This window comes from Sphaeramia orbicularis, chromosome 4 (assembly GCF_902148855.1).
Source record: "Sphaeramia orbicularis chromosome 4, fSphaOr1.1, whole genome shotgun sequence".
NCBI lineage: Eukaryota > Metazoa > Chordata > Actinopteri > Kurtiformes > Apogonidae > Sphaeramia > Sphaeramia orbicularis.
Window position 1 is genome coordinate 23,508,800 of NC_043960.1, and position 13,466 is coordinate 23,522,265.

The following is a 13,466-nucleotide window of genomic DNA, read 5'->3' on the forward strand; positions in this document are numbered from 1 at the left end:
TGTCTGTAGCAGCAAAACTATCAGTTGAATTCATACCAAATTGGGTTTATAGATTGCCAGTGACCTGGAATAGACTTGGTTATATTTTGGGAAAAATAGGTCAAAGTTCAAATTTTTTATGAATTTTTCAAATGTTTTTTCTTCTCCCATTTACTTACAATGGGCAAAATTTCAAATGTCTATAAAAACATCAATTTTGTTTACATTTACTTCAAACTTGGCACATATATAGAGGCAACTGATATGCTGACATCATCACACGCATAAACATGATGACATCAGCTAGATCGATGCCAAAATGAACTACAATATGTGAGATGGGTGGGGTTTGTTGTGCCTGGTACCATTTGTTATATATTGGCATGTAAAATACAAAAAAAGGTTAAAAAAGGTGGCGGTAGTTCATATCAAGTAAAACACTAAACACTAAAACAGTAATTATTTAACATCCAAGTAAATTGCATGTATTCATTCATATAAACGGCTTTAACAATACAAAAATATTTTATTAATGCTACTTATGTTACTAACAGACTATTAATTTGACTATACTGCTAATTTTGAGTAGTTCAGCAGTATATTTGATCAAAATTACATCAATTGTCACTGAATTTCTTAGCTTAAATGAAACTGTACTTGCCTGACTTACTGATACACACATCTACATGTAGTTACTGGTAAACACAAATGCTAAGGTTTTTTTCCTGAAAATGTTGATAGTAACAGTCCCAAAAACATCAAAAAATGTGATTAAAATTCTGGGAAATATATTACACTCTGCACTCAGTCCATTCATGTAATGACGTCCACATTTTGTAATAATGAAGTGAAAATATTCTGCATTTTGTCAGGTGTCAAGTAAATAATGCAGCGTTGTTACATAATGTAATAGATGCTCGAGGGCTGAGATTTCTGCATAACCTATTCAGTTTGCATTACAGTAGATAATATCATATTTGTGCTCACGTTTTCCTCAATACATTTTTAGTATTTTGCCACACGTCACACTCATCCTTCATCACCTCTACCCGAGCAGTTGCCACTATTGCTAAATCCCGAGAGCTTAGAAAACTGCAACTTGTCTAAAAGCCAGTCGTTTCAGATCCCGGTGACAGAACACATGAGGCCGTCACACAGGCTGACGAATCCCCCAGCCTCACTTTGATCTTTGTTATTACCTCCTTCAACCTGAAAAGGCTTTAAAAGCACATAGCTGCTCTAAAAGACTCAACAGACAAGTAGAACAAGGTTAGGGGACAGGGATTTGAAGGTCTGTAACAGCCAAATGCTCCTAACAGATGCTTTCTTGAAAACTCAGACCATGAGGGGGCAATGTTGGTCTATGAAAGCCTCAACGAGAGCTGAGCGGAGAGAAAGGAGGACCTGTCACTGAGGTTGTTTCAGCCATGTGGGTCACAGGAGCTCTGCTTTTTAAAGAGATGAACAATGAACGCTGATGGGTAGGGGGTAAAAGAATAACACAGAAATAAAAATTCATGCCAAGCAATCAAAAAGACAAACGGTTGTTCTGCAAATCAGTGGAATGAAGGAGGATTTAATGGAATGGGAAGGTCTGAGCCAGGCCGCTATTAGAATTCAAAGATGCTTTGAAATAATCACATACTCGCTACAAGAGATGTTAATTGCACACATTCAAACCATTCTGTGCTGATGTATCATCGCTGTCACCTTTGGGTGTCAACGAAACAGCACGGTATGTAATTCTGATGATAAAAAGCTAACATACTTACAGAAATTAAAGTGGGACGCTTTTGTTAAATACTCCAAATGAGACTGAACAATGTAAAAGCTGATGGAAAGTCATTAAAGCACTGACCACGTATCAGTGGGTTTAATGTTTTTTAACCTGAGATGACAGGATGATCTTAGAGTGAAGGGAAATGACGCTGCTGAGGGGTTCTATTATCCCTTTTTGACATGGAATTGCTAAAATGTATTTCAGTGGAGTTGCTCTTACAGGGTTCCTACAGGTTTCTACCTTCTAAATTTAAGACTTTTTAAGACAAAATGTACTGTCCTTTCCACAGCTGTTCCCCTCCACTCCTGTCAACCAAGTCGATAATGATCTTTTCTTCAACCAGGCATTATTAAATTTGTACTTCTCTGTGCTTAGTTTTCGCTTGTGAGCCATCCCTTAAAGGTGCAGGAGACTTTTGTGACCAATTTTTCATCAAATCTGTAAAACCTCAGCCTAAGTATCATGAATCTGTAAGTCTTTCTGTGATTACTCACCTGAATCTCTTGCATTACGGTGAACATTTTCTTAGTGCCATTCACCATAAACAGAGTCGGGAGGTAACTCGGGCATCTTTGGAATTTTGTCGCGACGTGCATTGTGGGAAAGGGAGGTTCACACAGCCGCCTGACAGCAGCAGATATATGGATGAAACAAACATGATGCGGAAATGGCTGAAACGCAGAAACAGCATAGAGGGAAGGGAGCTCCTGCTGTTTCTGCGTTGTGTCTGTAGCAGCTGCTGCTGTCAGGCGGCTGCGCCAAACTCCATTTCCCACAATGCACGTCGCGACAAAATTCCAAAGATGCCCGGCTCTGTTTGTCAACACATGGTTTGTTTATGGTGGATGGCACTAAGAAATTGTTCACCGTAATGCAAGATATTCAGGTGAGTAATCACAGAAAGACTTACAGATTCGTGATACTGAGGATATGACTGAGGTTTGACAGATTTGATGAAAAATTGGTCACGAAAGTCTCCTGCACCTTTAAAGTTTTCGCCTTTCTCGGGCGATGCGCATGACTAACGGCTGCACATGTTGGGCTGAATATTCTGTGATTATTTCTCACTGGCGACTCTAAAGTTAGTGATAATTAGTTTCTAATTTCAACATAAACTGTCAGGTTGGAACAAGTGGAGCTAAGCAGACTAAATTAACTTCTTTGCAGCTTGGACATTTTCCAGACACATTTAAACACAATACAGCCAACAAGTTAATGGCAATGTAACTTAAGAACGAACATATTACATTTAATACCATTTAAAGACTTTTTTAAGGTATTAAATGCAGATTTGTAAATGGGTGCTTCTATCAAACTGGTCCTTAAAAACAGGACAGAGGGGCAAAAAATTCAAACCAGATGTAGACTAATGTTATGAAGCAAGTTTGGAAGTACTTTGGGTCTGTTTTAAAAATAAATATTTACTGAGATAAAAGAGAAACCACTTTTCAGATAATGCACATTTTTCTATTATTTTTCTATTATTATTGTAAAATCCATGTGTAACACGGTAAAAAGGACATAAAAATTACACGCTACTATTTTTTCAAATATCTTTTTATGCTCTCACACGAACATTTTGGGAATCAAGCTAATTATGCAAGGCAGAGTGTTTCACAAAAATGACTACTGTTGCAAAATCACTCCAAAAATCACTCAAAAACCTGCATGTTTGGGTTAGAAAAACCACTAGGATCGTCACATTTAACACAGTCTATTTATTTATAGCGGTAAATAAGACCATTTCAAACCATGTTTTCCAGATCTAATGCACTGACACCTAGGTAGCTTTTCAATCCCAATTTTGTTCCTATTTTTGGCCTCAATATTTTATTAAAATTCACTTATTTTAGGATGGCTCAGAGCAAGAGTATAATTTTTTTTGCATTTATCTGAGGTCATCATTAGGTACATCCTGGGGGGAAATATGTCTAAATGTCTTTTTTATTATTGGGTCTAAAAAAGCTGGTTAAGTGCCAGATACTAAAATGAACCAAGTTTCATAGAAGCTCCCAAATTCAAGACTTTTAAGACTTAAAGACTCTGCGGGAACCCTGTCTTATAAGCGTCCCACATCGGACGGATAACAAAAATTTTACCATGAAAAGTTATTGCCCAGATCGATGGTGTGTTGTTACAACTGATTAATTAACTGGGCTGAGAAAGCTGCTCTTTTGACTGTATTTCATTTGATTTAAATGACAAATTGCAAATTCCTGCACTATATTTAAGGGTCAAAACATGGTATTCGAACTCTCTAATGCGACATTTTAGAGACAATTTGACAGATTAGTGTTGCTAAATGACCCACAATTTTACTTTTAAATTAGTTGAACCATAAGGGATTATCCAAAACAAGGAGCTACTTTATATTGAAAGAAATGTTGGAATGGCAATCAAAGTTCACTCTCTGACGGGACATTACTGTGTTTTGACCCTTAAAAAGGAAAATATCGTATGATTTACTATAGTCACTGCATTTGTCAGACTGTTTCAGTTAATAAAGATTCAAGATACAAATTGTATGACTACACTATGAAATATTGCATAAAGCTTAGTTATAGACTGAGTTCTGTGTGTAATATAATGCTGTGTCTTCTGTGTATGAGTAGAATTGCAATATTTAACCCGAACATTTAACAGAAAATCTTTTTTTTTTTTTTCTTGGAAAATAAATATCATGGTTTTGAGTCTTTTTAAATAAGTGACATCGCGACTTTGACTTTCAGTGGTTTTCAGATTAGAAAGGTTTATGCTGTTGGGATGAAGCTGCATTGTGATGGTGTCACTTTGAGCTATTTTCAGAATTTGTACAAATCACTCCTTTCAAGTGGAATATTACACAGACCTATCATTTGTGAGTCAGTGTCAGGGCTGTAAAAATAAATGCCTTGTTACAAGACATTTAGGATGTGAATGTTCTGACTGAAAAAGAGTCTTTCAAGTACAACTTTGCATTTGAAAGACTATCTATCTATCTATCTATCTATCTATCTATCTATCTATCTATCTATCTATCTATCTATCTATCTATCTATCTATCTATCTATAATATAAATGGCTCTTTTTTCAGTCAGTTTACTATTTGCTTTCTTCTTAATCAGAACCAAAGAAATAATTAAACTATTTAATTGATTACACAGAATAATTATTTTACATTTTCACTGTGCTAAATCATGTCGAATCATTTGCATCGCATTAGTGGAGTAGGGAAGAGGTACAAAACTTTAATCTGATAAGAAAAAAACGTAGCTCCTATCTAAATTAAAGCTAGATTAATGTGTTGTGTCATTGGCAGTGCATCGAGGTGTGGATCCCAGTAGCATCAGTGATGGACATGCACATTACTACTGTCCATATGTTTAGCTGTACGCCTCCTCCTGCTGTCTGCAGATGACAACTCTGTAGCTTTAGCTCAAATCTGCCCAGGCAGTGTCCTTTTTAGCTGGTTAATGAGTGAGACATCCTACTATATAATGCACGTTCTGTGTCCGTCCGATGTCCACTCGATGTCCGCTCGATGCGTGATCGATGTTGCATCACAGGAGGGCGTTTTAGTCTCTCATGCTATCGTACAACGGCACAATGGGTACAATGCCGCTAGTTTGATAAATAAAGACTTTGGTGATATTAGGTGTTAACTTTGGAGGGGTTATATGTGGTATTGACATGGTATTGTTATGTTTTCTCCATAAAACAAAAGCACAGTTGGTCATATTAACCCTGTATCTCATAGTCCAGTCGTTTATTCTATAAACTAGTCCAGGGTTTCCCACAGAAAGTAATGTTCACATTTCTTTTTTTTCTTTTTTTTTTTTTTAAATTTCATTACAACTAACTGAAATGCACGGCATACAGTAGTGATATAAGTAACATAACTTTATACTTTCATAAGCATCATAGTTAAAGGACAGATTGTGATTTCAGCATCAAACTCCTTTTTTTTTTTTTTATATATATATAGCTGTGTTTCTACAACTCTGAAATTGCATTACCAGTTTTCATCCTCAACTCGGCCTTGGTGTTAGATTTCAGTGCCCTACCAGACCAACAGATTGAGTTCATCACTTTGCAGAGATGTGAATATTCATACAACTGTACGCTACAGCAAGAGGCCAGTGATGAAAACACCAAACAGGACCAAACCGGACCAAACACGACCAAAGTGAAAACAGACTCACTGCTCCAGGGAGATGTTGTTGTACAACAGAGGGGAGGCAGACGCCAGAGGGACCGGTGGGCTGCTGGGGTCAGGGGTCATCATGTGCCTCTCAGGTAATGAAGTCTGTGGGACGATCTCCAGCACCGCCCAACACCTAAAACACACAAAAACACATCCATAAAAGCACATTAGAATTAGCACAACATGAAGAGAAACATTGTATTTATTAGAACACACACTGTTGATGTTTGACCCCAATTTGTTGCATCTTAAGGTGATTAACAACTACCTGTAGAGCTGTGCATGTATTTATATTTGTGGAATTGTATAACTAAAGCTCTGATAGCAAACTGTCTGGCTTGCAGCAAACAGGACACACACACACACACACACAGTAGCTACAGCAACAGTATTTCACCACTGCAAGGTAATACATAATTCTTGTGAAGTTTTTCAAACATTAAAGTTCTACTAGCGCGTTGACCCGTGGGGAACTGTGGGCTCTAGATGTGGTAGTTTTAATGCTGGGGAGAGCTGACTTCTGGGAAAAGATGTTTGTCTATATTTTATAAGTACTGACATAAAAATAGTTTGGTAAGTCATTCTTTAAAATTTAAACAATAATAAATATATTAATACCGATGTTTAGGGATTGAAGTTAGTAATTGCGTCGTCCCTGTTTTTAACTTCATTTCCCATCATGCAGCGTGGTACTGCACTTCCTGTCAACCATCATGGATATAGTAACGTGATTGTAAGGCTACTGTATTCCAAAATTACTAATTTCTCCCAAAATATTGGTCCTATCAACCTGCGGTTTTCACTAGTCTCTTCTTTGACCAAAAATACATAAGTATGCCAAACTGCAGCAGACAGCTCTTTCCGGATTGTGTGTGATGCCCGAGATACACACACAAACAAACACACAGAGTCCACTTCCCTTTTTTAATATAGAATATGATAGGGCACCTGATTTAGATGTCCTTTATGAGGTATCATACGCTGCAAATATCCCTACTAGAAAGAAGAAAAATGTTAATGTGATCAAAAATATTAATATGATCAAAAATGGTCCTGTATTAAGAAAATCTACCACTGGGATGAGCACATTTTATTTGGCTCCTTGTTTTCAAACTAGAGTAAAACTATAGTCACTAAAAAAAAAAAAAAAAACAAAGCTGGCAATAAAACTAAAAAAATACCAAAACATATGCAAGTAGGGAAGTAAGTCATGACACAAGCAATTATTTAAGACATACAGTCGCAGAAAAAATTATTAGACCACCCTTTGTTTTCTTCAATTTCTTGTTCATTTTAATCTAAAGGTACATTTGTTTGGATAAATATAATGATAACAACAAAAAATAGCTCATAGTAGTTTAATTTCAGAGCTGATATCTAATCATTTTCCATGGTTTTCTTGATAATAACCAAAATCACTTCAGTTCCTACATTAATATCTATGGCATTGTACTGACAAAAACAGTGCTTCTAGGCATTCCATGTTTTCTTTTCTGTCTGTTTTAGTCACATGATACACACAGGAGTTAGTACTTTATTGCATAACCACTGTTTTTGTTGATTTTTGATGGTCTAATAATTTTTTCTGCGACTGTACTTATTGTTAATAGACAAGCTCATTCTAACATTAAGGAAAACAGTCGTGCTTCTCTGCTGTGACATTATGCGAACCAGTGTTTTACTTTTTTACTGGGTAAATTTGGTTCAGTCTTAGCTTAATAACTTATCAAGACAAAGTTCGACCCATTTTCTTAAAAAAACACTTAAAACACTTTGCTAATGAAAAACATGTTTGACAAGATTATTGTTCTTTCAAAAAAAATTAAAATTAAAAAATAAATAAATAAATAATAATAATAATAAAATTAAATTAAATTAAAAAATATAAAAAAAAGAAGAAAAAAGAAAAGAAAAAAAAAAAAGAAAAAAATACCTATTTCCCTGAAACAAAGCTTTTTTTTCACTGCCTTGGCATTCCTTTATTGCAGTGCAGTCCATGATAACACATAGTTTGGTTTATTTCACATATCTGCCTTCAGGATTCTTGCCTATGTACGTCCTTCAAGATGGTAGTCACACTGAAAAACTGAAAAGGTAGATGTTCTTAATATATGTTTCTAAAAAGACCTCACTCTTGTGTTCTCCACGGTCACTGTTCAGAGGAAAGCGGTGAAAATAAAAATCTCTATCGTAACTCATTTTCAAGTGACATCTTTTGGTGCTTAGTCTGACACACTGACAAACTGTAATAAACACAAATATTACATTTCAGATTCCCCTGATTATTATGATGCATGTTTGTAATCATCAATGACGTGCGGTACAATATTTGTCAAGATGATCAAAGATTCAATTGTAAAAAGAGGATGCAAACTAACACACACTGCCTGAATGTAGGCGGTCATGTTATCTGTCAGTTTTCATTTATGGACCCATAACAGATTAGAATGTGCATATGAGGTACATGTCACATGTCAACACGGCAACGCGATATCTAGATGCAAAGTTGTGACAAAAAAGTGCAAGTAAAATATCTTCATACCTGACAACTGCCATCATAGTTTCAATGTGTCACATGGGAGAAAAAATCCCCTCGTGTAACCTTTCTCTTTTTCTTTGACATCGTAATGACAACTATTACCAATGGAAAACGCAGTGTATGAAGTGGGGTTGACAGCAGAAGCAACGTACAACTGTAACAATGATTGATCCAGTTCACACAAGCCTCTCAACACGGCCATTAAAACACCAACTCACACAAATGAACAACTTCAAGTTCCCCATTGTTTTAAAGGGCTCATATTTTGGTAAACCCACTTTTATTAGTCTTTGGTACATTTATTTATGTATTTGGACCCTAATAGTTCAAAAAGTTTGAATTTGAACCCTCCAGGTGTCAAAAAATCAAGTGGATTTCTACAACCTGTTTAAATTCCTTCTAAATTTGTTGTGTCTGTAACTGGTTATATCACAACATTTGCACATATAAAGTCAAGACTTACAATGAACATTTCTCCAAGTGCAGAGAAACAGGACAGAGCAGCACAGCCAACAACCTGGAGGGGGTGGGGCGTGAAGTGGCTCATTTGCATTTAAAGGGCCAGCGCTCAAAACAACCCTTCTGGTGTCATTACTCAGAAATAGGGTTGAAGATGGACCTGTGGAGTTGAATTAATGAAGAATTCAGACCCAAACCTAGCATTTACAGTTCATGTAGACCACAGGGAAATGTTTAAAAATGAATAATTTCATTTTTAAAAAAGCTAAATATCACTCCTTTAACAGATGTTCATGATAAACATAAAGTTACACTGTTTTATGAGTCTTCCAACAGCGGTGCTGTGATGGAAAGGAAAGTGATAACAATTCTAAGGCCAATAATTGACAGGAGCCCTGGACTTTAGAACTTAAGTTTTTAAAAAAAATCTATTTCCATAAAAGAAAGTTTGATTCACAAAGCACCAATCAATATATTTGTTCTTTGCATTAGTTTTGTTTTATTTTTGGAAAAAATAATAAAATCCAATCAGTCTCTCCATTATGCTACTACCTGGAAACCAAAGATGATTACATACTCTGCACAGCTACAAAAAAAGAATGGCATCAAGTTTTTTTCATTTTTTCCAATTTTTCGCAGACCATTTTTGTCTCAACAACAATTATATGATAGGTCAGAAATTTGAAGTGGGTGGAGTTAATTCAGAAAATCTGAGGACTGCACTTGAGTTTCCTGCAAAGTATGAAATGTCCTGGCGAGAACGAACTTAGTTCTTTCGTACCCATATGAGACAGGGGCCTACTGAGGTAGTGTTTGTCATTAAAGTGCAAAACTCACCCTGTCCAGTAGGATGCGCAGTTGCGCTTTGAATAACCACTTCACTTACTTCACTTCAAAGCACATTCTGTAAGGATGTCTGGAGCTAACCAGAGCAAGTAAGTAAGAAAATCCGCAAGTAACATCAAATATACTGGTGTATGGGTATTAATAATCTGTTGTAAACAGACTTTACACCTTGGCAAATGCCTGCGAGCTGTGAGAAGTGACTACCTGTTGAGAAATTACATGTGAAAATCCCGGTGAGTGTACAACATGTTCGTTATTAGCCGGAAGCTAATGTTATGCTATGAACTTGACATTCTTATCAGATATCATTCTAAAAAACCTTTCGGGAGTTACATGACCTTGTCATAATGTTTTACCTAGTGTTTTACCTGCTCTGGTGCATTTTGTATCACTGCAAATTGTGTGTAATGATTAGAATAAGCTAATGCACTAACACTAGCTGCTGATGCTAATCGCTAACGTGCTCCATGCTCTTATCTAGGCCTGAGTTAGCATGACTACAGTGTGGAAGCACGTGCTCTTTGCACTGTTAATAAGTTTAATGATGAAATATACAGCCATTCGGTTGGAAGATGGTTTTGGCTGTAAAATCATAAATATTGTATGAATACTGTTAAAATTTAATTTCATTGTTATTGTAAAATACAGTTAAAGGCCATCAAAGTTAAAAAGGAATAAAAAAAAGTTTATTCTGATTAAGGAAATGTGGTTAATTTACAATTTCATGTTAACCAGTGTTTTATTAGTTAAAAATAGGAATTCTATTGTTGTTTCGATACCACGTGTGTTACTACTAAAACTATATGGTAAATCATCATAACTCTGTAAGCTGACTAAGCTTAAGTACCATTCATTCATTTGGATACAACTGTCATGATGACATTTGAATGTTAAATTTTAATGCACTTCAGACAGAAACATAATTATAAAAGAACCAGAACTGAATGTTTACTTTCTGCACACTTTGTGTAGATTGGTTTTATAGTGGTCTTCAAAATCTGATGGTGAGTCCAGCCCATGGTGACTGCGAGGGGTGTTAACAGTGTGGCCAGCCTGAATCCTCTGCCGCAGAAGAACTTCAACTTGAACTATTTCCATTGGATCCAGATACGACACAACAGCACTGTAATACACTACCCGGGTAGCAACAGTAGCAAGGGTTGCAACTAAAGACACTTCATCAACCAAACTGAACTCAAATCATACTTTTTTGGGGAAAGAGCTCCATTTTATTTTGGGGTTTTATTGTTGTATTTTTATTTTCATAACATTGTACTCAAACAAATGCATTTCTCTTGTGGTGGAGTAATAAATCACCATTGTTCATTTTTCTTAAATCTTGGCAATTAATTCCAACCTATCATCTCCTCTACCGAACCTAGTAGATGTGAGTGCCTCACCTGCATTGGTCCACTCTAAAGGTGCTACACTTTGTTTCGCCATCTCAAGAAAACAAGCAAATTTCATATGTAATATTCTTTAAACAAAAGGGCCTCCTAATGCCACTTTAGTATTTTTGCGCATTCATTTATATTTTAAAATCTACTTATGAGAAGATTTTCCTACACATTAAACCTCTGTATGACTTCTGTCACCAACTTTTCATCAAATCTATAAAACTCGTGTCATAGCCTAAGTATCACAAATCCATTACTCTTTCTGTGATTACGCACCTGAATCACTCCCCTCACGGTGAAGAACGTTGAAGTGTACTCCACCACAAACAGTCCATTTGTTTACATACCAAACTGAAATGAGGCTGTCACTCGGGTTTTTTCAGAATTCCATGCAGCTGCAGCAGCAAGAAGCAATTGAAATCAGTTTTGTGTTTGTTGCTGCTGCGGTCATACTGCGGCTGCGTCGAATTCCAAAGTGGCACTTTAATTTCTTCTCTAACATGACGCTCCATGAGACAGTCATTCCCAGATTTTGTTATTAGCGCCTCATATTTGTGATTGATAAGCGATGAGTCCTGCAGATCTGACGTCAAAGCTGAGACAAGGATAGAACACTGAAGGTGATAGAAACTTGAGCAAGTCTTTGAAGGTTTATTCAAAAACAAAATCATAAGACCGAGCAACTGAGGATGAAATACAAGTTCTTTGTTTGAAACCAAAGGCCATAAAGTTCTTCTGCAGAGTAAGAGAAAGCAAGTCATGGACAAGTAAGTTTTCTCGTCCATCTGCGGCAGTGGATGCTGGTCTCTGTGAGCCGGCAGTGCAGAGTGCAGCTCCGAGAGATTTATCCATTCATTTGTTGTGGCTACGCTTGAATGCACCCAACAACATACCATTTCTATTTTATTCTACTAGTCTTTCACTCTGCTGGGTGGCTCAACAGAATTATGTCCCCAACGATAATTATCAATCAAAATTATGGTCTGAAAAATGGAGGCAGAGGAGATTGCTTACTGGGACGTCAAGCAAGGAACAGACGCCCGAAAAAGGAGGAGTGTGAGGAGAGAGAGAGAGAGAGAGAGAGAGAGGTGAGGTAGAGCGAAGGTTGGGAGAGGATTTGCATCTCTGCAGTGAAAGCCTTCACAACTTCAGACATCTTCAATTAACAAACGGTGCCGATCTGTAGCTTTTTGGCGAACAAGTAAATCCATTATATCTCTTTACGAGTTCACTTAAGGGTTTGAGCTTTCAGATTATATAAAAGGTTTATGATCTCTGGGATTCGTGCGGAAAGGGGAGGGACTGAAAGATACGTGATGAGGAGAAGGCAATTAATCTTTTAGACAATGGCTAAATTCTCTTCTCTTCATTTGTATTTAATTGCTTGTAAAGTCTTAGTGATTAAAACACGATAGAACTCCAAGTTAATAATTTATCAGGCTCTCAAAGATGTCTTAAATAAAGTTGAAATTAAAATGCTTTGCAGGAGAAGACCGGACTATGGCGAAACAAAACACTGCTCTTCTTTCGTTAAAGAATTTTGTTCCATTGTTCTGCACTAATTATTGCATCCATCGAGAGCATCTGCTGTACGAGGAGCAGAAACTCATGACGTTCATACAACTACTATTATGCACGATCATTGCCCTGATGCACACACTGCAAAAATCAAAATCTTATCAAGTGTATTTTTGTCATTTCTAGTCAAAATATCACACTGGAAATAAGACATAATCACCTAAAGAGTAACTTTTCAGTGAGATATAAGAACTTATTCTTAGACAACTTTTGCTTCTGATGGGCCAATTGTTAGTTCATTACATCATAGCATGTACAAACAAACTTAATGTAAGCAGTTGCTCAAATCCATTTACAGTCATGAAAAAAATGATTAGACCATCAAAAGTCATCAGAAACAATGGGTACGCAATCAAGTACAAACTCCTGTGTGTATCGTGACTAAAACAGACAGAAAAGAAAACATGGAATGCCTAAAAGCACTGTTTTTGGCAGTACAATGCCATAGATATTGATGTAAGAACTGAAGTGATTTTCAAGAAAACATGGAGAATGGCTAGATATCAGCTCTGAAATTAAACTACTATGAATTATTTTTGTTGTTATCATTATATTTGTCCAAACATGTGTACCTTTAGTTGTACCAGGCCTTAAAATGAACAAGAAATTGAAGAAAACAAGGGTGGTCTAATAATTTTTTTTGCGACTGTATTTGCAATGTGATGAGGACTGACTGAGAGAGGAAAAAATATAATAAATATAATG

General features: G+C 36.4%; 1 protein-coding gene across 2 annotated transcripts in view; it reads right to left on the reverse strand.

Annotated features, from left to right (window-relative positions):
• The window catches only part of LOC115417931 (uncharacterized), a 121,029-nt gene that overhangs the window by 40,428 nt on the left and 67,135 nt on the right, over positions 1 to 13,466 (reverse strand). For both annotated transcript variants that reach the window (XR_003935224.1, XM_030132149.1), the window contains exon 12: positions 5,941 to 6,075. Coding sequence is in view for 1 of the 2 variants with exons in the window: in XM_030132149.1 (XP_029988009.1) it covers positions 5,941 to 6,075 (135 nt within the window). In the remaining variant the exon portion in view is untranslated. The remainder of the gene's footprint in view (positions 1 to 5,940; positions 6,076 to 13,466) is intronic.